Source organism: Dermacentor andersoni, chromosome 4, assembly GCF_023375885.2.
Source record: "Dermacentor andersoni chromosome 4, qqDerAnde1_hic_scaffold, whole genome shotgun sequence".
Taxonomy (NCBI): Eukaryota; Metazoa; Arthropoda; class Arachnida; order Ixodida; family Ixodidae; genus Dermacentor; species Dermacentor andersoni.
In genome coordinates this window covers 84255116-84281706 of record NC_092817.1, presented here as the reverse complement: position 1 = coordinate 84281706, position 26591 = coordinate 84255116, and the positions used below count along the sequence as shown (strand labels likewise).

Below are 26591 nucleotides of genomic sequence, written 5' to 3'. Positions count from 1 at the left end.
ACTTTTTACTGTTAAATGCATCGTGCCATGTCCAGCCTGAATTTTTATTGCAGTGCTACATCTTTGACAGCCACTTTGCTTCAGCTGTAGTCTAGACAGACTGATTTCACTTCAGTGTAGAACTCCTTGGAAGCATCGGTGCCTTCACGTCCAACGCCAGACATCTTCATCCCTCCAAATGGCATGTGCAGGTGACGCACCATCCAGCAGTTGCACCAAATGGTGCCAACCTAGAAAAGCAATATGGTGTTACTAACATGAGAATTTCACATTATAAGAATGCATTGAAACCATCAGCACAGCACTAAAGCATTAGGCAAACTTGGAGCATGGATGTGTTAGTTTAGCATTTTTTATGCTGTAGAGTGAGATGGTGCATGAGTACATGGGTAATAGCTTTCATAAAATTCAGTGTGCATGAGATGAACTAGTGCAGGCTTTTGTGACATGTAAATAAGTATTCTGTCTTCTACAACAACTTGCTGTTGAAGATGTGGAAATATACAATTGCTCCAGCCAAATAACCGAGTCTCGGACGTATTTTATTGCACTACTTCAAGACTGGTTCCCTTTTCAAAATTTGCCATTTCCTACGACCATTTCGTTTGGGTGTTGTGCACCACTGAAATATTAAGGTATGAGATGGCAAATTGGTGTCTTGCTGAGTATGAAAACTTGTCATGCCAGAAAGCGTGCAAAAATTGAATATTGACAGCAATGCCCCTATGTTGGGGCTTGCTTACTGTTTACCCATGAAAAATGTGTTGCATTGCATATGAATGTAAGCAAACACTGAACCTTGTACCCTTTGTGACATGTCCTCCTCGGGAAGGAATGTGGAAATAGTGAAAATTAGTGACCCCACCACACTGATGTCGCAGACCCCTGGAGGGTAACATTTAAAAATCTGAGTATCTCCAAGCGACAACAAACAGCAATACCTTGTTTTGGTCAGCTACGAGGCATTTGCATATATTTAAGGCTTGGTTTACGTTACGTTAAACACTCTATATATATATATATATGTATCACGACCGTATAAAGCCAGCAGGCAATGAATCCAAGGAAAGCATAGGGGTAAATTGCTGTGGTTGAAATTGAAAATGCAAGAAATAATGGAAAAGGGAAGTGAAAGCAATGGAAAGATAACTTGCCCTCAGTGGAGACTGAACCCACAACCTTCACATGAAGTGTGTGATGCACTACCAGCTGTGCTATAGTAATGGCCATCAATCCGTCCACTACCTCAGGTATTTATGTGTACTAGATCTAGCCCTGGGAGTGTTAGCCACTCGCAGCTATGGCAGGCGGATGTGGAACATTTTTTTTTTTTTTTTGCCTGGTACCGTCACATAACCTGTGAACTTAGGAGGGCAGCAAGTGGCTAATAAATCCTCTTATGCTACCTAATGGAATAAAGGCTGCTAAATCCCCTTGCAATGAATGAGCAAAGTTTTTATATATAATGTATATATATATATATATTACACAAAATTTTTGTGTCAGTACTTCTCTAAGACTTTAGACCATGCGCCATAAATGAGATTAGGTGGTTGCTTCTTGACATTTGGCACTGTCTTGCTGCAACTATGCTGTGCTCGTTGACCCATGATGGTCTGCTGGTATACCTCAAGACGCTGAGCCATCTTGTGTATGCGGCAGACATCCTTGGACCAGATGCTGGCGCAAAGTCCGTACGGGACGCCATTGACTTTCTCGACGACCTCGAGGTCAGTATCGAAAGGCGCCAGGCAGGTGACTGGCCCGAAGATCTCCTCTTGGATGCAGCGCGATGTGTGTGGCAGGTCGGTAATGACAGTGGGCAGCAGAAAGTAGCCCTGCAGTGTTGCATGTCAGAATGTGGTTCTGCGGTATGTTGCATCTCCACATAAACACTTCTATTACACAAGTGCTCTCACACAGCTTGATGCCGTTTGGTTACAGCAGTAACCTTTATAGATGCAAACAACAGCAACTAGATCAAAACGTGAGGCATATAACAACGCTGTCAAGCATGTGCCCCGTTGTAGCAGTGACCACTAGCTTGTTTTTCCCTACGGTGGAGGGCACTAGTTGTTTCTTCCCGGAGCATTTACTATTTGTGTTTTAGGTTTTTTCATATGTGGATTGTCTTTGTTTAACCCACTTGAATGCAGGAGCAAATTATATGCAATGTGAATGAAATACGGATCATGCTGTTAAGTGACATGGTATTCTTAACTCTAACTGATTTGCATTAACACTCTCCTTATCACTCACGTTCTTGTTCTCTTTGGGCAACTCTGGCTCCTCCCTGAGGCCACCGCAGAGCACTTTGCCACCGTCCTCCATGGCGAGCTTGATGTAGAATTTGACCTTCTCCAGGTGCTCCTTGCTAACCAGCGCACCCATGAAGACAGACTCGCTCTGCGGCGGACCCACTTTCAGCTTCCTGCAATAAAAGGCACGAGCATGGCAGGGAAAGGCTAAATTGTTCTAAGCAGAGGGGAGAAAATTGGAACATATGAGCTCAAACTGTCGTTTACAGACTCCTCCGGAGCACAAACCGTGGCACCGGTGACGTCACAGAGTGCTGCTAGGGAACTTGAAGCTAGCGTCACTATCCGCCTTTTACGTTGTGGAGTTCCGAGCCTTGGTTTTGGCAAAATTACCAAAAAATTAAATTCGAACCTGGCTTATCTTTCTTCGGTGTGTCTGAAAGTAAGCTGCAAGTTTCGTGTGCCTACATTCAGCATTGGCTTCTGCTGGGAACTGTGAAGGATGCTAGTCATTCAGGAAAAAATACTTTGCATAACAGATCATAAGAAGCGTAATAATAAAAATCGGGCCCCTCGGTTAACCCCCTTTCTTCTCGTTATTTGCATAGCAGAGTGCTTCATAGTGCCATGACGTATATATTAGGAGTTGCACAGGGCAATGGTGACTGTTTTGATGATTAAGATTGTTGAATTGCTGCCAGAGCCAGAGTAGCATAATGGTGGTCAGGAAGGGACACAGGGTTACGCACCTTGACAGAATGATGCTAAATTAGCACATGCGACGCGAGTACCGTGCACATGGCATCAAGCAAACTAATTCTTATGCTCAAATTATGTCGCTTTTCTGGCTTGGACGAGCCATAAAAGAATGTCTAATTTAATTTTCTGTTTTATCGAAGGCAAATTGTAAAGCAGTTATGTATATAGAACATGTAGAACCCGATGCAGTACTAGAATGCAAGCTTTAGTTTCTTGCAGGACAATGGCCCACAAACCAAAAATTTTGGCCCCAACTGTTTTCGTAACTGATATTGCTTTGTACTAAAGTTGGAAATTTTACCTTGCTTCTTGAACAAACATCTCCGTGAACTTCTGGTAAATTTTCTTGTGGACGTAGATCCGGCTTGTACAGAGGCATATTTCGCCCTGGTTCAGGAAACTGGCCCTGTATAAGTTGAAGAGAAAATGTGCTGCATGCCTGTGGTGGTACATCAAACACCATTCAACATCTGCAACTCACTATGGCAGCTCAGTGTCTATGACATTCTGTTACTGAGGTTGAGGGTTCGATTCCATAGCCGCAGCAATTGCAGTCCTAATGTGCACATTCAGAAACTTCAGTTTCTAAGAATTTATCAGAAGTCTCCTCAAACACGGTACATCTCATAGCCCATGTGTTGCAGGTCGTTAAACACCACACTTTAATTTACAACTCAAGAAACTTTTAAGTTTCGAAGCTGTGTTAAACGTGCAATGAAGCTGTGTTAAATGTGCATGCCGAAAATGTACGAGCATCGCACTACATTTATGCATACCTGCAAACTGTCCAGAATTCTCTGTAAAGTTTATGTCGTTGGGCTCCTGCGATTTTATTTACCTTATGTCAAATTTTACAAAAAGATCTGTTCACAAAAAATTTTGCTCGTCAGTCTCCTGGTGAAAGGACACCAGAGGTGCATTTGCTTCAAGCAAGTTTATATAGACAAGTTCCTGAAGCAGGCAAAATCAGCAAGAACGAAATCGCTGAAAAAGTAACTGCCATCTAAAAAAATTGTGTGGTGTGTCCATTCTCTGCTGTTCCATGTTTGCTGCTGCTTGTGTGCTTTGTTTCGTGTCTCATTAAGGGCATGTGCTAAAAGCAAGCTTTAAAAAGAAATGCGTGCCATCAGCCACATCAACCTTTTTTTTGTGTTTGTTGTATTTTTGTGAATATTAAAGCGCACAGTTAGGCAGGTATGTTTATGCACAACACTGTGTTCATGATGCAGGTCGTCGTCGGTGTGCTAAGCTTTCCTCACGAAGCTACAGAACTACGAGATGACACCAAAAAATGGAAGCATGGGTTCTTCAACCATGTCTATGCTGCTCAGTAGATCATAAAAAATTATGGTTGCTTAGTGCAAATAAGGAAGGATGGAAAGGGACAAGAGTCTATGCTGTGTGGATCCGAGAAGCTTGCCTCTTCTTCGTTAGGTGTTATGGAAAACAGTGCGCCATGGTGTTAACTGGCAGCAAATAGGCCTTGGGATCAGCCTCTCTCTGATAAAGTTACTCACCCACTAACATTTTAGTCAGCAGCCCATTACGTCCTTCAAACCACTAAGCAAACCGTTGCTCATGATTATGAGTACACATATATACTAAAGCGCAGACATCTTGAGTTAGAGTTGGCACTCCTCTTGTGTTCAACTGCATGCACTCCTTTGCGCTGCAACAATACATACCGTCTAGCCCCATGATTTATTCTGCTCGATCATTTCGACCTGCTGGCCATTACATAAGCTCAACTTGTGAACTTTATCTTAGCAAGCAGACTAGAACCGCATTCGTTAGGCGCATGTAAACTTACTAATCACCGAGTTAGTCAAAGGATATCACTGGGACAGCCTGAAGCTAATGCCTGCTCTTAAATTGAAGTTGCAGCTCAAAAGGATGCATCTCTCAAACTCCATTGTGCAAAGCCAGGCACCTCTAAATGAGATCATTCCGCTCTGCGCAGATCAGCCGTTTCACTGCGTGCTATGCGGTACATTTCTTTCTTTCTTTTTTCACTGGACCGGAACACGCAGTGCTTGTCCATAGACCCCACTGCTTTTGCACATTTAGTTAGCATAGAGAAAGGTATGCTCACTTTATGAGCGTGGCGATGCACTTCTTGAGGTCAGCATCGTCGAACACGATTGCTGCGTTTTTGCCGCCCATCTGCATAGAAAGAGCATGGCAGAGTGCAATTCAGCCCACTTAGCTGTCCTATACGATAAGCACTTCTCTTGTTGGTACGCTCCCTTTCAATGTAATGTGGCACTCTAGAGTGGAACGTAACCTGGGCGTGCTGTAGTGCTCCAGTCTGGGCTCGAGGCTGAGCAAACAATGGTATAACACTAATGGTAGACACGAACACCGTGTAAGAGCTCCACTCCTATGCAGAAACAGCTCATTGGTGTTCAAGCATTCATAGCTGTGTAAATTTGGAATGGAGATAAGCAGATGAATCTTTCATTAACAGATGCATCTGTGGAAAAAAAATATTTAATGATGGGGTTTCACGTGCCAAAACCATGATATGATCATTAGGCACGCCGTAGTGGGGGGACTCCAGAAGTTTCAATGACTTGGGGTTCTTTGACAATATACATCTGTCAGCAGGCATCATATCTTCCGATTTTATTTCTATAGAAGAGAAGAAGGTTGACTAAGAATACTAACGAGTTCTCCTTACAGAAGATGGTGCCATACATTCGCACGACCGCACCCCTGATTCGCTGACGCTGCCTGTAGCTTTCGCTCCGGCTTCACATCTTTGTGAGAAGGGGAAAAGTGCACAGAGTATACAAGTGAAGAGAGAGAGAGAGGTATCCATGTGTACGAACCTCCAGAGAGAGCTTCTTGGCGTGCGGCGCAGCCATCTGGGCTATGGTGGTGCCCGTCTTGGTGCTGCCGGTAAACGAGATTGCCTTGGTGTTTGGGTGGCGCACCAGTGCGTCGCCTACGATCGGGCCGAAGCCGAATACAAAGTTCACCACACCCGGAGGAAGACCTGCGCACCATGAGCCATCAGTGCGGCTTGTTATATGGTATTGATGCTAAAGTGTCAAATGACCCATTGAGCTAGAAAGCCGATGTCTGTAGAAGCGAAACGGCGCCTAAATTCCCATTGGCTGTGACGTCACGTCACGTGCGCGCCTAGACGGAGCAGAGCGGACGAAAGGGAACAGCGAGGGACTTTAGGAACACCTCTGCTGCCTCACGTCGCTCTCGGAAGCCTGCGTTCCTTGTGCGCGCAAGATCTCGCCTGTGTTCTAGCTTGGCATCGGTAATCGCTATAAAAAATCGATGTATAAAAACATCATAAATTCGAAAGGAGAAACGTTGGCGGTAGTGAGTTTTGAACCTACGACCCACGCTCAGGAGCCGAATGTATTACCCGCTGGGCTAAACGGCCAAGCGTCTCAACGAGCTCGCTTGCCCGGGAGGAGTTCATACCTCGGAGGACCGCTCAGGGGAGTTCAATTGGGCATTAAGGCTTTCGCATTCACAACTCGTAAAACGTTTTTAGATGTCCTCGGATTTCAACGCAACAGCGTTAAGGGCACCGTGTCGCAGGAAATTCGATGTCGGAGTGCGGCGCCGGCGTCCCCGTAAGCGAAAAATTCCCGTATATATTTAGGTATATGCATATGCCACGCAACTGCTATATGACATGCGATATATGCGGGTTGTATTGCTACACCATGGTACACCTTGTCTTACATTCTTGACAAAGTTATTCCTCAGAATTTTGAGAAATGACAGCCCACTAACAAATGCCATGAAACAAAACACCGACAGTGCACGCCTTTTATGTTAGATCTCAGACTGAAATATTAAAAGTGCGATACAACAACAGAAACAGGAAAATGATGTAATTTTTTTTGGCGCGGCTGTGCACTACCTCCGGGGTCGGCCCACGCAGGAGGCCGCGTTAGTACCAGAAAGCTCGCCTTCGTGTATAGCGTTCGCCGCCAGCGTTTCCCGGTAAACATTAAGGTTACATCTACAGTTGCCAGGAAGCACGAGAAGCAGCCGGAGATTTTTAATGCTATCGCGTTCCACTCTTAAGGGGAAGCTTTAGCTCGGGTGCTCTTATCTACATACATGTAAAAGGAGAATTCGTTTTTCTCGGCAACCACTGCCCCAAATTTGGGGAGGTTTGTTGCATTTAAAAAAAAAAAAAAAACCTAATATCTAGTGACTGTTGGATTCGAACTTTCGGTTTAGGTCGTCAGTATTTTATTAAAAATTGGCAAAAATAAAAAAATTTCAGAAAACGAAACTATCAAGTTTACAACACTAACTCAGCAATGAAAAATGATATCACAATTCTGACTTGCATCTAACAGTACATTTAAAACGGACAAAATTGATATGCGACATGTGAAACTAAAAAAAATTAGTAATATGGAAATACAGCTTTTGCAGAACCATTCTATACAAAGTAACAAATTCACTAAGTTATAAAATGACATATTGAATTTGTCCGCTTTCAGTGATCTAATGGGTACCACTTACAGAACCGCGATATCTGTTCTTGATGCAGAGCTATTAATTTGTAAACTTCGTGCTTCTATCTTTTCCAAGCTTGCGAATTTTAAAATTTCTTTTAAACAAAATGCATACCCTAAATCGAAATTCCGCTCTCAAGAGTCACTAGAATTTAACTTTCTCTCTCAAATGCAACAAATTTCATTAAAATCGGTCAAGGGATTATCTCAGGAAAACGTTCTTGCGGTTTACATGTACTTGAACAGGCCGCGTCGGAGTTAGGCCCGAGCTTAAGCTTCCTCTTAAGGCGAAGCTTGAGCGTCCTTCAAACTCTAGGAAAAAAAAAAGAAGATTTCGGCAAGCCTTACAGCGCCCTAAATAATTTCATATATAGACTTCGCACACCCAGTTTACCAGGTGATGCCTGTCGTGACGTTACAACACAAGGTGGTCACGTGGGAACAGAAAATCACTACGTTTGGACCGTGGTTTGGACACCCGCAGCAGTTCGGTAGGTAGTCCCCAGGGGCGTAGCCAGCGGGGGGGGGGGGGGGGGGGGGGGGTCTTACGGGGCTTCAGCACCCCCCCCCCCCCTCCACAGAAATTTTTTCGTGCTGTCATGCGCCACCGAGCAAAACAACTCCCGGCGCATGCATGCTCGATTTTGTCTAGAATGTCCTTTTCACGCTCGAAAATACATTTTAACGCGAACATTGCGAAATCGGACTAGATTTCGCGGCAACGCCCGTGCATCGGGAGTCGCATATCGTAACGCAAGGCGCCCAACCGAGCATAAAGTTGAAGGGCGTTTTGATGGCGAGCGGGCTCGTCTCGGCAACTCGCGGAGGCCGCGGAATCTACGGAGCGCTTGGATTTCAATTCTGAAACTTTATGGGCATAAATTTCTCATAACCTTTTGATGCGAAACGTGCATTGACATTTGCAAAGTCGTGCTTTAGATTTTCAATTCCGGAACTTTGTGGGTTTAATGCTGTTATAAACATTTGACGCCAAAGGTCGTACATAGAACCATACGAAGAGACAAGCCAAATCAACACACCATCACACAAGTTGACAAAGCACGCAGCGAGGTCCGATAAGACGAAGCGTTGTGGTGGTTCATTTGTGCCGTCATGTCAAAGAAAAGTATATCAACATTTTTTTTTTCACCTGCGCCAAAACATCCATGTCAAGACACTAAAGCCAGCAAAGGTAACTAAGTTCTTATTTATTTTTCTACTTGGACTTTTATTCGCGAGGACACATTGAGCCTCTTTTTCTTTTTCTTTTCTTTTTTTGTTCTCGCTACCCGCGGGCTGCCGATCCAGCCAGAGCGCATGCGTTTTTCTCGTGCTGCATCGACCACCGCGCGGCGCACTTCGAAGCGCGTTCATTTTTCTCTGGCCGACTGGATTTTCGCCTGGCAGAGCTTTGGACGCTAAAAGAATGCATAGACGCTCGCCACCAGCACTGCGGGGACTCGACGGATTGCAACGCGTTCGCTTGAGCGCAACCTCTCCGGAAAATTTTGTCTCGCTGGTGTAGGATACCGAGCAGTATGCGTATGGTTCTCTGTGGACCAAGCGTCTCACGTTTTCGTCGTAATTTCTTCGGTAGCCACACTAGGTGCCCAAAGTAGGCATTCGATTGTAACTAACATGCTTTCGTTTGCGTTATTTAATTTCGGTGCCCCCGCCCCACAAAAGAAAAAGAAAAGGCATTGTTGCGGCGCAGCAAATCGTTGCATGTTCACGTGAAAGTTCGATTTTGTTACTTCTTTTGCGGAAAGTAATGGGCCACGGGATACTTCAGTTGCCGGATACTCTTATTATATTGCGATAGCAGCTATAAGGAGACTCCAGGCGGATTCCTGCCGTCGCACTCGCCCTCATGTTCCGTATAAATGAAGTCCAAAGGCGATAACATCGTGACCGCGCGCCGCATGATGTATGTGCGAGTGAAAGCGTAAGGGAGGGGGGCGGCATGGGTGAGCCCATCCTTCCTCCATGGGTAAGCCGATGATGGTGGCGCAGTCTTGTGTGCGCAAAAGAGAAAAGTGGGGAGGAAGCGCGCCGCCTTCCGTCGCGCGCTGTACATCGGGGGAGGGGGGGGGGGGGCTGTTGTCTGTGAATCTGTGGTTGCGCAACATGTTTATTTGCCTTGTTTGACGCATCATATATAGTGACTTTTTCTTAGATACGTAGATTTATTGGAGACTTATACGTATATTTAAATATTTTGTTGCGAGGTTTTGTGTAAATGCGCAGTGAACTTTGTTTACAGTGGCACTTTTCTGCGCTTTATCAATCTGTCTTCACATTTGTACATTCCATTGTATCTTTGCATTTCTAATGTACGAAGACGAGTCAAATGAAAGTGAGCCAACCCACCATGCGCAATAATGGTTCGGTTCATTATTTGCGAGGCATGCGCATAGCACACAGTCATCTCATTTACAGAAGTTACATGCAGGGGTGAGGATAAATGTTTTTTAATGATCTCATACACTGGGTTGACATAATGGACACTCCAAAAGTTGAACAGCGTGGTGTGGTGAGGTTTTTGACAGATGAAGACGTTTCCCAAAAAGAAATTAGTCGCCGTATGGCTGCCGTGTCCGTTGAACATTTCATTTCATTGGCCACTGTGAAGCGTTGGAGCAAACGGTTCAAAGGACGTGAAAGTTGCAAAGACGATCCATGGCCAGGCCAAAGCCACCGTGCAATCACTCCCAACACAACTGCAAAGGCTGATTAGACAAGAACGGAGGATAAGCATCGATGAATTGGCAGGGCGTGTGAACATCAGTCACGGTTCGGGTCACAACATAATGAATGAACATCTCGGTTATCGGCTCTTTAGTGTGCAATGGATGCCCAAGATTTTGAACCATGGCCAGAAGACGGAGAAGTTCGGCGCTCCCTTGACTCATCTAATTCGGTATCACGATGAGGGTGACGACTTTTTGTCTGCAATTGGGACCGAGGACGAATCATGGTGCCGCTACTACTAGCCTGAAACACTATGGCAAAGCTTACAGTGGAAACATTTGAATTCACCACCTTCAAGGAAAGCAAAGACCGTCGTTTCTGCCGGAGAGGTGTTGACTTCTTTTTCAATCGTCAGGGGTCATTATTGACCGAATTTGCTAAACCTGGGGAGACTATCAATCGTTTCTGATATTTTGAAACTTCTGATCGGCTGCGTGCCGCAATCAAGAACAGACGACATAGAAAATTGAGCAATGGGATCATCTTGCTCCACAACATTGCACGTCCCCCCGTCGCTGATGTGGTTAATACAATACCGACAATGTTCAAGTGGGAAACGCTGTAACATCCGCCATACAGCCCAGACCTGTCGCCTTGCGACTTTCACATTTGGGAGCATTTGAAAAAAATAACTGCTCAAGGGAACCAGATTCATGTCGGGCGATGACTTAGAGTCAGTTACAGATTTTTGAAACAGCAACCCAAGGAGACGGGAACTACGCCACTCGTTAGTCAGTGGGACAAATGTCTAAATGCTGATGGAGACTACTTTTAAATAAAGTGCCCCGTTTGTCATATATTCTCGTTGGCTCACTTTCATGTGACTCCGCCTCGTATATTTTGCAGAACTGCTGCTTTTTATATGTGCTCTCTGTTGCGACTATTATTTCAGAGCAATTACTCACAATACACGACCGGTGACAACTGCTCTTGCTGAATACATTCTAACAAAGGACAGCGTCATTGCCATTTTTCCCTGGTCGTTGCATATGTACGAAAATGTAAACAAGGTTCTTGAATGAGAGAGAGAGAGAGATGCAAATGAGAGAAAGGCCGGGAATCTAACAAATTTTCATTAAAAAATTTGTCCTCAACTTGTACAGTTTATGGCCTTTACATTTTTCACATCAGCGGCATGCACTGGTTTGCTGGTTTCAAACTGATATAGTTCTAAAGGTCGTGTAACATTTGCTTCACTTATTTAATATACAGAAAACATGGAACCCTTGATATCAGTTATTTCGGGCACAATTTTGAAACATACGCGTACATTCTTTTATGAAAAAATACATACTTGTCTTGAATTTGTTTGCAGCACCTTTGGCAATGGCAACGCAGTTATTATTAATGTTTAAAGTATTTGATCCTTCGACTATTTCTATAAGGAGGAGGCCGAGCAGCAAAGTGAGGCGATAACAGTCCGAGTTAGAGAACAGTCGAGAGACCCATCGATGACCGCAGGCAACGCGACAACTCGCGCTTAATTCGAAACAAAAATGATAAGCTTGCACGTCACCGGCAATTAACAAAGAAAAAAAAAAGAAAATAAAGCAAGCACACCAAGCGGCAGTACGCGAAGCTCTCTCCTGCCTTAAAGAAAAAAAAAACAGAATGAGAGAGAGAGAGAGAGAGAGAGAGAAATCTGCACAGGCTTCCCTAGCTTGTTTTCTTGCGCCGTAACTCGTGTGCGGCACGTACGTAGGGATAGATTTCTGGGTTTATTGTTTTTGATGCCTAAACGCGCACACGTATAGGCACAGGACTCGCGTTTTTGAACTTAGACGTATTCAGCGTTTTACGACAGACGACGACACTGGACACGCGCATCCAAGCAAACAAGGAAACAAACAACAAAATTTAATTCTGGGGTTTTACGTGCCAGAACCACGTCAGATTATGAGGTACACCGTAGGTCGGGGGACTGGATTAATATTGACCACCTGGGGTTCTTTAACACGCGCCAAGATTTATGTACATGGCGTTCTTTCACTTTGCTTGCCGCCACCAAAATGCGGCAGTCGGGGCCGGGATTGAACCCGCGGCTTCGAGCTTAGTAGTGCAACGCCATGGCCACAAAGCTACCGTGGCGGTTCAGAAAAGCTCACAACAGATACCACTGTAAAAACGCGTATCAAAAAGAAACAGAAAACGACCTACGTACGAGGCTACTCGGTTTCGAGAGTGTAGGATACGTAGCCGACGGAAAGTCACGTTTCTTCTGATGAAATCAGCACTCCGCAACACGCTTGCGCGTGCAGGGAGTGCGCGTTCACTGAAATTCCCTCTGACGAGTGTTTCACGTTCATTATTCTTCAGATTACGAATCTGGCTGCAGGCAAGAATTATGCATTTTTCACTGCCGCACCATAGCGTTCTAGTGCTTGCGACGACAGACATCGACCGCCCAAATCACGCGCAAATTGGCGCGTATTAATTGCCTTGCCGATCGCAGCACGCATGGCAACGCAATAAGTTGCATCAGCGCCTTTCAATGCTTTAAAGCATTGAAAGACCCTGGTTGCATATAACAGCGTTGCCGGCGACCGTTTAAATAGGGTTAATGACTTTAGCTCTATGCTCTGCGACACTTTTTTATAACCGGCGCGTTTAGCGTAAAACTTGTGCAACCATGGAATCGGAGCTTTGAACACGCTATACGCATTAAAATCTCCAACTGCAATAAACCTCAATTTACGAGGTCGACGGGATCAAAAAAATCTTTAGTTAAATCTAGAATTTCGTTACACCCCGTCAAAAAAAAAAAACATACTTATTCAAGAAAAAGAAAGTAATTTTTGTCGACAGTGAGCCCATTGAGTGCCTGTTGTGTTTCTTAAGGGAGCGGCAAACCTTTTTAACAAGTCAGTGGCGTCCGTCACTGTAAGTACCCCCCGGAATACACGTATTTCCCCATACTATAAACATCCCCCTTCCCTCTCCCTTTAGAACTTCGTGGGCGAGTCATGAAGTTCGCATCGTTGCTTCGAGGTTTTCAACGCATTGGACTCCACGAATTATGCGTCGGGGAATCGTGAGCCCTTCGGACTTCGTTAAATTTAGGTTTGACTGTATTCCGTTGACTACTTTCTTTCGAGTGCACTCATGGCCTTTCTATATTTGAGCCGAATTAAAGGATCGTACAGTAAGCTGGATCTCACAGCTGGGTGACTCACCGGCGTCCACGAAGACCTTGGCGAGCAACCAGGCGGTGACGGAGGTGAGCTCGCTCGGCTTGGCTACCACCGTGTTTCCGTAGACCATGGCCGGCGCCAGTTTGAAGGTGAGCAGGTACAGCGGGAGGTTCCACGGCACGATCACCGCCACCACGCCCACAGCCGAGCGTACCGTGTAGTGCAGCACGTTGGACGTCTGCTGGGGGATCGCCCTAAACCGCGACACGCGTCGACTCGCTCGAAATGGCCCAAAACACAGTGCAAACACAGTCGACCAGAATGGCATACGTTAAGTGTTCTTACACTTGCCACGAGAAAGAATACGGAAAAAGAAGAATGTAGAAAAATTGAAAAGAAAGAAAGTCGGCAGTTTCTTGAAAGACAACGCGCTTAACAACGCGCTTACTAAGCACGCTTAAAGACAACGCGCTTAGTAAAGTATTAGACAACTACACGAAGCAAGGTTCGTAGATTTATCGGCCGCATAAGTTGCAGCAAACATTCGCTTTCTAATTAAATTATGTCACGCGCGCACGGGCAAACATGAACAGATCTCACTCGACGACCGCCAATGGGCGGTCATCGAGTGAGATCCAGTGAGGTCATCGAGAGCGTCGTGACAGCGAGTGTTAACACTCGCTGTCACGACGCTGGTGCGATAAAGAGCGGCGGCAGCGGCGAGCGAATACCCCTTCGTGCTGCTTCTCGCTTCAACGCGAACTATAGGTCATTCTCGACTCGGCTATAGCCTTGGCACTCACCGCAGATTACCCAAAGACAGGACGCGCGAGGCCGCGCTCTACCGTGCCTTGCGCAGCTGCGGCCGGGCTAGTGCAGGAGACGCATGCTAATCAACCCCCCTCCAGCCTCCATAGCATACGCGAGAAGACGCCATGCATCAAACCACCATCATTCTCGGCTCACTCTCGCACGCTTTCCATTGAACCTATAGCATATGGCGCGCTGCCGCGATATTATCGCACTTGGAATTTATCCGGAACCTTACGGCGACGTCGACGCCGACAGCAGAAAATCGGCCGGAGTGTCCCTATCGCAATAAAACAAACAGAAAACGAGACATAAGCTTCACCGCGAAGTCTGAATTTTGTTTCATTTATTCCGTAAAGCGTAATCTTTAGCGTAATATCACTGGGAGTTCACCAACTAGCTTACTGAAAAAAAAATTAATGTATCGTGTCCACACAGCAGCTCTGTGACGTTAGCGCAAGCGTCTATCCACCGACCAGCTTGTACGATAACCGCGACCCCGCCCCGTTTTTGCTCTCGCTCGTAATGCGCAAGCTTCGATCTCTCGGGTTGAGTGCGACGAACCGGATTCACTCGGAGTCAATTGTTGCAACCGTCTGCAAGGTGTCGAGGGCCGCCACGCTGAGCTTGATGCCGCTATCTTAAATGAATGGTATAAGCTATATATACTTCACTTCGTCTCGCCAATTGTGTGCAGTGCGGCGAAAGCTATAGGGTCGCGTCAGCGAGCTGGAAAAGAGAAACGGAAGAAGGGCTCATCTATTTTAGTCCGCCATCCGTCCGCGCGACGCCGACAGAATGGAAACTTCATAACGGAAGGGATAGCAGTGCAAAATGGGTGAGCCTTTCTCCATTCTCTGAAACAGGCAGCCGGCTCTATAGTTGCTGATTTTCTGACACGTACCATACCTAGCCACTGCTATATAGGCGACCCGCTGCACTACGCTAAGTTGGCGAGCCGGAGTATATAGTTGCAGCTGTTTTACTGAAGCGCATGCGAGGAAACTGGTGTGAAGAGCTGATTGCGTCTGATCAGAATCGCGGCTTGGCTTAATTTAAGTTTTCTGGGTTTCTCTTTTATCGCTGAAAGACAGGAAAGAAAACCGGCGAGACATCTTGCAGTGGAGAAAGGCAAGCGAAAAAGGAGTCATTTATACTGATGTGCAGTAAAACTGGGTTTGCATGGAGTGAACGGAATTATAAGAACGGCACACCGCTCTGATACCAAATGCGTCTTTTTCAAGGAGATATCCGTCTCTTTAACTGTTGACCCGTTAACCTCAAACCCTACGAGTACCTACAGACTACAGACTCTACAGACTACAAACCCTACAGACTCTTTGCAATCGCGCAGGTTTGCGCCTTTAACATATCAATTAATTGCTTGGAGTGCGTGTATGTGTGTGTGGGGGGGGGGGGGGGGGGGTAGAGGGCGGCATCGTCTAGCGCGCTTGTTTTTGGCACGCGTGTAACTTCGTCCAGAAGGCACGCACGCTGTAAATAATGTAAGAAATTAAAGTCGGGTAGTATAGAGAAAACAACTCAAAAGTACAGGTTACCAGGCATGCGCTGAGCGGTAGCGGAAGCGGTGCATTCACTAGGGAAGGCAAAAAAAATTGTAGTCTCACCACCAACACGCAAACGCCTACAATCATGTAATATACATAATTCTTTAATTGGGCACTGATTTCTACCGTATATGGTGACCCGATGTAACGTCAGTGGAAAGCAATGCCACGCAGACGAGCTCGTAGTGATGTCAAGTGAAGGAACACATCTTAATTGTGGCAGTGCCCAGTACGCCATAGCCAAGTTCAGGAGATGCCCAGGTAATAAATGATCGAGACGGCTGCAACAACCCAACGCCACAGAAAATTTTCATAATCACACAAGACCTCTGTTGCCACTGAAATACGCTTCGCCCTTTTTCTTTCCGTCAACTGTTTTAACGGTAGGTCAGCCAAGATGACTTCATCTCAACCTCTTAGGGGTTGGCCTCATAAATTGCCATGGTTAAGACCGTGGCGCATCCAAGATAAAAGCAAAGCTAACACATATTACGTCTTCTAGTCTTGGAGGCCACGCGCAGACTTGTCGGCAGCGCTACTAGATGACGAACCGTGTCCAGAAAGAAGCGCGAGGGAAAAGCCCCGTTGCCGCGTGACGCGTTTCTAAGCGTTCGCATGCACGCACCGGCGCGCCGTGCATTTCGGAGGCCACGCGCAGGCTTCGCGGCGGCGACGCTAGGTGGTGCCGAGTGTTCTTAGGGAAGCGCGAAAAAAGGAGTCCCGCTGCAGCACACGCCCCATACACACATATCTCGTTTCGGCGATGGCAATACATTGTGCCGCTGTAATTCAATGCTAACGCATTGCCGTCGACAGTCATCGCGACATGGGTTCTGCCGCCATATTTTCAGAGATTGAAAGAGGAGGAAGAGAAAAATCGTGCGACGTTGACAACGTACATCTCCCGGTCGCACTGTGCGGTGGTGGCGAAGTGTCGGAAGTTGTGCACCGCGCGCGGGATGTCAACGGTGCGCGCCAGCCAGACGGGCTTGCCCTGGTCCCGTGACTCGGCCTGCGCGAACTCGTCCATCCTGCTCTCAATCAGGTCGGCGATACGGATGAGGAACTTGGAACGCTCAGCTGGAGACTTCATCGACCACCTGCGTCCGCCCGTCGAGTTGAGGGAAAAGAGCAGGAAAGACTTGCACAGGGACGACCAAAACAAAAAAGAAACACTCTTCACTCGCACACCACGTTTTCAAGCGGTAAGAAAGCTTACGGGACAAATAAAAGAGACAGGAAAAAAATAAATAAATAAAGACGCTTGAGTTACAACTGAGGTTATATATATGAGGTTCGGCTACAAAGCGGAAGAGACATGGAAGACGCTGGAGTTGCAACTGATGTTTACTGAAGTTTAAGTTATTCAGTGGTGGGTGAAAGAGAAAGCAAGAAACATTTTGCTCCTCAACATGTTGCTGGAGTCGGGCAGATTAAGAGTTGTGTGTGGTACCAGAAGGCTCCACCATGCTCGTCGTAAGTTTTCAAGAGGACTGCACTGAATAGAAAAACATGTAAAAAGAAAGATGAACACGAGCTTCGGCTCTCTATTTGCGTTCGTTGGCTTAGCTCTAGCTAACCTCACAAATCGTGCAAAACCCAGCAGTTAGTCTCCATTATACTTTAACATGCAGGCGTGATAAACAAGAAGCACGTTAACTTTTACTGAACTTTTAACGCTTAACGCTTAACTTTTACTTCAGTAAACCTGAGTTGTAACTCCAGTGTATTTTCTGTCTGTGCTATTTATTCCGTATACTTTTCTTTTTGTTACTGCTGGGAAACACCATGTGTCACTCAGTCAACCAACTAACCCGCTTACGTCGTTCTCGTTCGTGACGGTCAAACGCATGAGTTTTTCTTTTTCTGTAATATCTAGAAAGGACCAGGGGACAAATGCTAGAAAGTATAAAGTGAGTTTTGAATTCCCATTCCGGCAGTAATCGTTTATTCAGCACCAATTACGTCATTGCTAAACGTCCGGACGAGAGTCCGCTAAACGAGCGCGATCTTGTACAGTCGGTGAAGAACGAGACGTGACGTCTCGCTTCCGGTGTGTTCTACGTAACGGCAAGGAGTTTAGGATATATGTACAGCAGCAAGTCCGCACTCTCGCCTTTCGCCTTACACCATTGAGTGAAAAAGTTTCCCACCATTTTACCACGCTGGGAAGCGTCAAGACATGAAGCCGCTTATTTGGATTATCGCTTTCAATTCGTTGCTGATATACTGACGACGACACTTCAGATACGCTCAACTGGGTAGTTAAATAAAATAAAAGAAAAAATAGAAAGAAGAAGAACACCGCAATATACAGCACATTCTGTTCTTTCTTTAATGTAGTTGGGCGCATTGTGTAAGGATGGAGGAGGGTAGGTGAGGAAGAGGCTGAAGGATTACGCTTTGTCGCACTAAAGAGAGTGTTCAGAAGCTCCCTCACTTACCAGCCCCTTCAGGGCGATAAGTTTACGGGATACTGCGCGCGGGGGATCAGTGTTCAGCCCTGATCGACCATGCCGTGCCTTACTCTGTTCCCCGCTGGCTACGTGGATGAAGGCGCAAGCCGATAGATCGTGCACCACATAGAGTTAAAGAAAGGCAATGGTCCTAAAAGCTCATTTTGCTTCTCGCTTTATTGGTTTTTAACAACGGCGATGACGACGGCTCTTGGAGGTAAGCTGCTTTTCTCACTACACAACGGCCCCATATAGTAACGAAAGAATGCATACTTAGAAAAAATAAAGCGCGTCTAAACATGGACGAAAGCTAATAAAGAAGCAAGAAGGTAACTCGACGATAAGACCACGGCCCAGTGAGGAAATAAAATTTGCAGTCCTTTTGAAATCTTTCGCTGTGCCAGCTTAGCTATCCGTCAGCCAGTAAGAGGTAATATCTGAGTAATAGTCAGACAGGGCCATCTCCTTTGGACTATTTACTCGTTGCTTTGACTTGCTTAAGAGTTCCGCGACGCTTTTCAGTGTTACTGATGAGAAAAAAAAAAAAAAAGCCCGATCAGGGAACGTGCACACAACGCCTAGAGGCCGGTTCCTAGTCCAGAGGTCTTTACTTCAACCCCTCTCTCTCTCTCTCTCTCTCTCTCTCTCTGTCACCGATTCCATGCCTGCTCTTCCGCCACCGACAGTAAAAAGCTCGTCGGTCCCATGGATTTGATAACGCAGTCACACATTCGCGCAGCTCGATAACGAAGCACACTGATATAGCCTGTTAAGTTCTGTGGTCAGATGTTAACAGGCACAAGCGACGCTTGATGCCCTGTTGTTTCTTGACGCAAGCCAGAGAATAAAGGAATAACAAAAAAAGAAGGGAAAAGAAAAACTGGGAGCTCACATTGCTTTACGCCTTTGACGACGTCTGCAAATGCTGTACCGCGCGTATACCGCCAGAGTCGGGAATGCTCGCGCGTTTAGTCTATAATTCGCGGCGCCACCACAAAGTCCCTTTAAGAGTAATGTCGTCACGTTAGGCTGTATTAGCAACTTACGCTTCTGGCAACTGCAGAGCCATCACCTTTGCCCTGTGAGAGTAGTGGGCGCACAAAGCGAAACGCGGGTGACGACGTCGCCTTGAGTTTCCCGCACCGACCTGCCGTGATGTAATGAACTTTTACGGCGTCTGATCTGGTCTAGTTTATTGTTTATAGATGAAGAAGCGTTTCGTCGCATTCTAAAGGAACCGAATAAAAAAAAGTGATATTCTATGCCTACCAAAGCGAAGTTTTGATTTATGCCTCGGAATATATTACAAGGATCCACAAAAACCGTAAATTTTAAACAATTGACGCGACATACTTGCAGCTACAATTAAAAAAAAAAGAGACGAGTTTAGAAAACAAACTTTTTTTTTATTTGAGCCTCAAGGATCCCCAGACGTGCTTTACATGAGGGGTGCAAGTTCTGTTACCTTAACTTGCTAGAGCGTTTAAAGAAGAGAGAGATAGAGAGAGGAAAAGGAAACATTGTGTTACTTAAGTGAAGTGCCTTTTAATTTACATATAAGAGGGTTACGTTGGGCTAGATTGTCAAGAGCGCCATTCGTAAACTGCAGTTCTTTAAAAAATAAAATCGAGGTATAATATGTTTCAATTTTTCCCACTCTATACGCACCTATATATCGGAGGCTGTATGAAGAAATTCGGAAGCAGCTATTGCTACAATTCTATTGCAATCATTCTAAGTTCGTTGTATCAGAAATTAAATAATCCTGCAATTTTCATTAGTAAGAGTTGTAACGGAACCTAAATCAAAACTGCGCTATTGTCCGACACCGGAGCCTAAGTATTGACGCATTCTTTTAAATTCCAGAAAAATTGTTATCTCCAGCGATTTCCTAATGAGAGCGTTCTTCAAGTGATTCAAGACATCATAAGGACAGCCTGAAGCTAAAGCTTAAATGGAAGCTGCAGGTCAAAAGGATGCATCTCTCGAAAAGTTCTCAGGTATTTATTTGAATAATTATGGCAAAAATTATGCTCCGACATACCATGTTTTCAATGTAAAACAGCAAGATTTCTGCTGACAACGACCGTAAAAAGGTATATACAACACGGTTATGGTGACATGAGAAAACTTTATTCGCGTGCTCGGACTCCAGCCTGCCGAAAATGCAGTCGCCAGCAGCTGTTGAAGTCATTTTTGAGTGAAATATAAAGTCAGCATTCGGTGCCATACCCGAATATTTGATATATATAGGCGTGAAAGAGACGGTTTTCTTTTGATATAGCCTTTGCGTCCCACTGCTCCACGATATGCATCTTTCCTTTTTTTTTTTTCGTTACCTTTTGCTATATCAATTGATTTGTACAAGGTGCAAAGCGAAATTGTTAATTTTTTTAAATGGGACGTTCCCACTCTCCGAAAGTATAAAACTATGTAGATTACAATTGTTCACGTTTTCTACATCTGAATTAATGATGATATAACATATAACGTAGAATATAAAAAAAAAAGTCCGCGTCTTATTGACATTCAGCGTTAAAAGTAGTTATACCTTAAGTTTTATGATAATAAACTTATATAAAAAAGTAAGGGGGCGGGGAGGGGCTGCCGGTACGAACTCGGCGTCCATTTTAAAGCGATGAAGCTGGCACACAGGCCACGGAATCTGCGCACTGCTTTGTTGTCGATGAGGTGCTGGAACTTTGCGATGACACTTGAAGAGCAGCGCACAGGCACGGTTACGTGAAAATGCGAAGCCTAAACTGCAATTGTTGCACTTTGTTAGGAACAACACAAAGGAATTCGCCTGTCAAAATTTATATATATAGACATGACCACGTTGACTGACTTTTGGTTAAATTTATAAGGCGCAGGGTCCACGCAAAAGCAGGTGGCGGCGTTATATTCTAAACAACCAGTGGTGAGTGGCATAGTCACATACACTTTGTTTTCCAGATTAGGTAAATCTCATGTTACAAGAATGGTGTCTTATTGGTTCACTGGAGGGTGCTTCCACCAGGCTACGCCACCTTCCTCCAAACCCCATGTGACCCCAAACTCCATTTACGCTCCCGGGTCGCGTATTGAGAAAGAGAGAGATAGATAGATAGATAGATAGATAGATAGATAGATAGATAGATAGATAGATAGATAGATAGATAGATAGATAGAGAGAGAGAGAGAGAGAGAGAGAGAGAGAGAGAGAGAGAGAGAGAGAGAGAGAGAGAGAGAGAGAGAGAGAGAATAACATAAACTCTTTTGTAAGCACTGCTTCAGCAGATGCACAGAACACTGGTCCAAGCGTGACTTCAGGCAGATGTACAGAACGGCAGGACAAAGCCAGCTGAAATGGCGTCACATGACCTTTTCAGATAAATGACGGTATGTGCTTTTGCACACAAGCTATAAGACGAAGAGAGATGGCTTTCTGACTGTTTGTCAAGCCTTCGTCTTCTAGTTTGTGCGCAGAAGGATACCGTCATGTAATGCTACCAGCTGGGCCCAAACCAGATACCCTACCGAGATCGACTGCTCAAGCAATGCTTGTACAAGGTGTGGTTTGTCAATATGCGCTCCCAAGCCACGGCATAGCACGCAGAAGTAGCCAGGAAGGAACGCACGAAGCGCGTGACAAATTAAAAGAACCAATATTGCATGCTTTCAAGAGCAGTGGTATGCGTGTCTACAAGAGGTGCGCATACACGAGCAGGACTCACGTGGGGAAGGCCTGCATGGCGGCTTGCACTGCCTTCTCGACCTCGCGGGAGCCGCTGTTGGGCAGGCGCGAGTAGACGGCGCCCGTGGACGGGTCCACATTCTCGATGGTCTCGGCCACCGACTCGAACTTGCCGTTGATGAAGTTCTCCAGGATGAGCATCCTGCGCACGTGCCATGACAAGCTGGCTCGCGCCGGGCTGCTGGACCGCTCGCGCGCGCTGCCGTTCATGGCCACGAACCGCGGCAGCATGACCAGGGCGCACAAAGCACCCAGGCTGTGCCGAACTGCTCGGAGATGGCTGCTCTACGCGCACGACGGGCTTAGCGCCGTCGCGAGGAAACGCCTGGTTAACGGGCGAACGTCGAGGATTATAAGATATGCGTCCCGATAGCCGACGAGGGGCGTCGGGCAGGCGGCCTGGTCCCTCGCCGGTACTCCCCCCCTCCTTTTTCAGCGCCTAGTATCTGTTTGTTTCTAAGGGGTGGAGGAAACAACGTCCGCGGTGCCGACCGTTGTCAGCAGCCTGCTTTCTCCCGTGGCTGGTTATTTCTACAAATGAGTTCCACCGAGGAAGTACAGAAGTCTCAAAGTATGACCTAACCTAGCTCGATGGTAAATTAGCGCCTGCATGCTCACCACCACGGCCAGCCGGGGAGGAAAAAAGCAAGGAAGGCGAAGAATGCGTTTGTCGGGATGATGTCTTAAACCGAAGAACGGTTCGCCATCTTTCGTCTACCACATGTGCTAAACGTACAGGCACGTAAATACACGTATACGGCACTTCGTTCGTAACTACAGAGGGCGTGCAGGGTTGCCATGACTTCGCGTCGTTGGAAAGCAGAATACATGATCCGGCATGCCCTTCGCTAGTTGCCTGCTCACATTTATTCAACGCTATTCCTGGTGTGCTCCTATACATTTAATCGTCGAAGTTGGGAACGGCAGTGGAACCGCGCTAGTCAGGGTCTAAAGTTATGAAGCTTTTTACCAGGCGGGAAATTTTCATCACTGCCCAGCGCTTTGTCTATATCTGTTGCGCTGGAGTTTTGAATACACCCGTTCAACGTGGCGGCGAATGACGCTGTTGGCTGGTTCGTACAAGTCGCAACTTGCCGCGTTGAGTTACGCTGTCACCGGTAAGTATAAAACCCGCTTCAATTGCGCATTTATGTTTCATTTCTGTCCTTATTTGGGCGTTCGACAGCTAGATAAGGTATCAGCTTTTATTGTGAGTCCTCCAGCTGGTTTAAAGGGCACTTTCGTTTCTTTTCCTATGGGAAGCAGGAGCAAGCGACGTCGTCGAGCCCCGTCTCCGAACCCACTGTTGGTGATGCATTTCTTAATTTATACCCGACACGCGCAGGGACGTGCCAGAAAGTGTCAGACGGCTATTCGCGGTGCGACTGCTAGCCGCCGATTTCGTCAGTGAATTAATTTGATCGGTCGGTTGCATCACTGACGGATCGATTACATCATCGAATTTATCATCACAAGCACCGCAGGTGTCCATCTCGGACTGACATCGTTTGACTTTTGCAGTCACCAAAGTGGCAGCGCGGCTAAACTCCGTCCACGACTTCTCGTGCACATCACACACGTTTAGCACATCGCTGCGTATTCGCACTGCACGCGACATAACTTCACACCACGAAAAAGCGCAAGTGAGGCGAATAGATACGAAGCAGTTCAGTGCATTCCTAAACAAAGCCTATGGTGCTGCGCCACACGAAGCCGAAAAGCCCTGCACGCAGGGCGCTGTTGATCAGCGCTTTCGCAGCCCTATGTAGTCTGCCTATCGTGGCTGACCAACTGACCGATGCCTGGTTAGCTGAGGGGAACTCAATAGCCACCGCAAGGCTGCACGAGTTTCGCGCCACCAAAGCAAAGGCTTCGCGTCGATCTATAAAACACGTCACTGAGGATGGGGAAGCAAAGAAACCAGCTCATTTGCATGCGCAGGGGCACGGACAGCCCAGCTACATCGGCGCAGTGGAATCTCAGCCTGCGGTCGTGCGGAACCCCGCGTGGCGAGCCCCGTGAGGCACTCACTCGTCGGTTTTCATGGCGGCGTCTGCCGCAGGCGGCCGCACTGCACCAGAGTCCGGTAGCCCTGGGCCTGCGGAAGCGTGCCGGACTGCGTTCTCCGCCGTCTTGCCCCTCGCGCTGCCGCCGCTCCGCGAGCACTGGGGAGGAAGACGAAGTGGTAAGCCCGCGATTGCGCATGTCGCCCGCACCAACATCGACAACAACGCTGTTGCCACGTAAGTGGGAAGCTGCAGAACGCGGTAACGGTGTACGTAATAAAAGATATGCACTAAACCAGTTGCTTACAAGGAATATTCGTTTTGGACGTGCCGTGCACCCAGAACATGTAACAAATGCTGTATCATCATAAAAGGTTTGCTTAAGTGCGAAATACACTGAATTAGCAAAGCTGTTTGAAACTTGCGCGAATTGTCGCGGGCGCCATGTTGGGAGGCTTACTGACTGCTTTCACAACGCTGTCAACGATATAAAAGCTAATTGGACTAAAGAGCAAGCTTGTTACCATACTATAGTTTGCCTGTAAACGACGGCCACTGACAAACGCATATGCATGGTTGAAGAAAAAGAGAAGCGAACACAACCTCATTCTCCTTTCCGAACTACCAAACTACGAGCCATGTTTTGAGGCAACAACAAAAGTGAGACACTGAGTTGATTCAGGGATATATAGTACGAGAGGCACAGTATTTCGATTAAAGTAAAGGTGTAGCTGAGCTGAGTTTCATTATCATTGTCGCCATGAGGGGGTGACAGCAGACTCTAATTGCGCATAGCCACGTACCTCCTGTTCGGTATTGGTGAAATTGGTTGCAGACGTTGAATGCTGGAGTACATGCAATTCAGGCACTGTGTACGCCCCATTCAATGCACCTCCCTTTCGTTCTTGAAGACGGATACACTAGATAAGAAAATAACAACATTTATTGATAACTTCTTGTTGGGCTAACTTTCGAAGATGATAATGATGTGACGGACACCACAAAACCGCACACGTACTATCGGGCAAAATTGAAACCCAAACAGGAGATCTCAACTCGGAAAAGCAAAATTAAAAGAAAATTATGGGGTTTTACGTGCCAGAACCACTTTCTGATTATGAGGCACGCCGTAGTGGAGGACTCCGGAAATTTCGACCACCTGGGGTTCTTTAACGTGCACCTAAATCTAAGCACACGGGTGTTTTCGCATTTCGCCCCCATCGAAATCCGGCCGCCGTGGCCGGGATTCGATCCCGCGACCTCGTGCTCAGCAGCCCAACACCATAGCCACTGAGCAACCACGGCGGGTGAGCAAAATCTAAAGATTCAGTTTAGGTATAGCACATGCATCTTATAGTGTGTCTGATTAAAGCTTCGACGTCGGTTACAAAACATATTGGTGACAGTGACAGTGATAAGAACTTTGTTAGAGTGTCCTGAGGAACTTGATTGGGGTGAACCGAAGGCTCCGCAATCAAGTTGGTGGCTCCGCCCAAGACGGGACAGGGAGGTGGTGACTCTCCGCGACGTCGCGGGCCCTCTGGACGGCCTGTAGTTGGTTTGTGAAATCCGAGCTCTTCAGCATATTGGTAAGAAAACATATTTACGTCCTTATACAAATTTTGTCAAAGCCGTTATCGCATTTATTACTGTATTCGTGCTTCAACAGCCTTGCTCGCATTTGATGTATCCATGACAGTACACTGAACAGCGCAAAACATGTGGTACTTCGTCCTTTCATGCACGACTGAGTGTTTTTACGCTCCACATGCTCCCCATCATGCGGTTGGTATGCCCAGTGGAGCAATCATGCCCCGAAGACTACAAGTTGAAATATTAAGTTGTCTCACTCTCTCTGCCATTTTGCGGCTGATATTGTTTCAGCTATGGGTATTACTCATGGCAGCCTCGGTAATATGCAGTAACTTGTCGACTTTTTTTTTGCTTTTTAAGAAAGAAAGGCTGGGGGCACAACCCACCTTGAGTTCATTACCCCTGGGCGTATTGATTCTGACGGACCCAAACTGGGAGCTCCCCAGTAATCAAATAAGCGCGTTTTGAATTTCCAATTAGGAGCGCTCAGAATGTTTGACTTTCAAAACAGCATAACGTGAGTATTATACTGTATCGCTAAAAGCCTCCGAAGGATCTAAATGCCCGAATGTCATTTTTGTATATTCTATACACCTATTATCTGTTTACAAGCGTCACTGAACTAACCGGGTGTCACCGTACATATTAGGCAGTGAGCTAACGGTACAGGTCCGCGCCGCAGCTAAAGGACGGTGGCTGCGGCTTCGCCAATGCGTCGATTTCTGGGGAACAGCAGCAAAGCTGATTCGATGTAGCACTCTGCGAACTCAGTGTATTGACCTAAAGCATAGGATGCAACACGAATATACCGCCACAGACGCCCATCCTTCGGAAACTGTTTAGCAGTTGCCGCGAGCATGCAGGAGGAAATACGAAATGGAAACGATCGGTGCGCTCAACTCACCTGAGGACCAGCCGCACTGCTTCTGCCAGCCTGGAGAGGACGGAACGCTACAGTACGTCGGCCCGACGTAATCTTATCTGCGGGCCAATTTTACGCGTCTCGCGTGAGGACCTTCGT

At 46.5% G+C, this 26591-nt stretch overlaps 1 protein-coding gene across 1 annotated transcript; it reads right to left on the bottom strand.

Moving 5' to 3' along the window:
- Positions 1-25: 25 nt before the first annotated feature.
- Positions 26-26522, bottom strand: LOC126536415 (2-aminomuconic semialdehyde dehydrogenase-like). Its single transcript, XM_050183357.3, has 11 exons — positions 26475-26522; positions 24003-24136; positions 21952-22113; positions 16679-16879; positions 13444-13655; positions 5849-6015; positions 5110-5180; positions 3319-3423; positions 2260-2431; positions 1629-1838; positions 26-230 (listed from the first exon to the last, which is right to left on the bottom strand). The coding sequence occupies exons 2-11, from the start codon at positions 24014-24016 to the stop codon at positions 81-83; spliced, it is 1464 nt and encodes a 487-aa protein (XP_050039314.1). The 5' UTR covers positions 24017-24136; positions 26475-26522; the 3' UTR covers positions 26-80.
- Between the last annotated feature and the right edge of the window lie 69 nt (positions 26523-26591).

What these genes read in the sequence shown, in the direction of transcription:
- LOC126536415 (XM_050183357.3), bottom strand. An exon ending in GCACAGTGCGACCGGGAGAT is followed by an intron (nt 13,656 to 16,678) that starts GTACGTTGTCAA and finishes GTCGCGGTTTAG; the next exon opens with GGCGATCCCCCAGCAGACGT. An exon ending in CAAGGTCTTCGTGGACGCCG is followed by an intron (nt 6,016 to 13,443) that starts GTGAGTCACCCA and finishes CATGGTGCGCAG; the next exon opens with GTCTTCCTCCGGGTGTGGTG.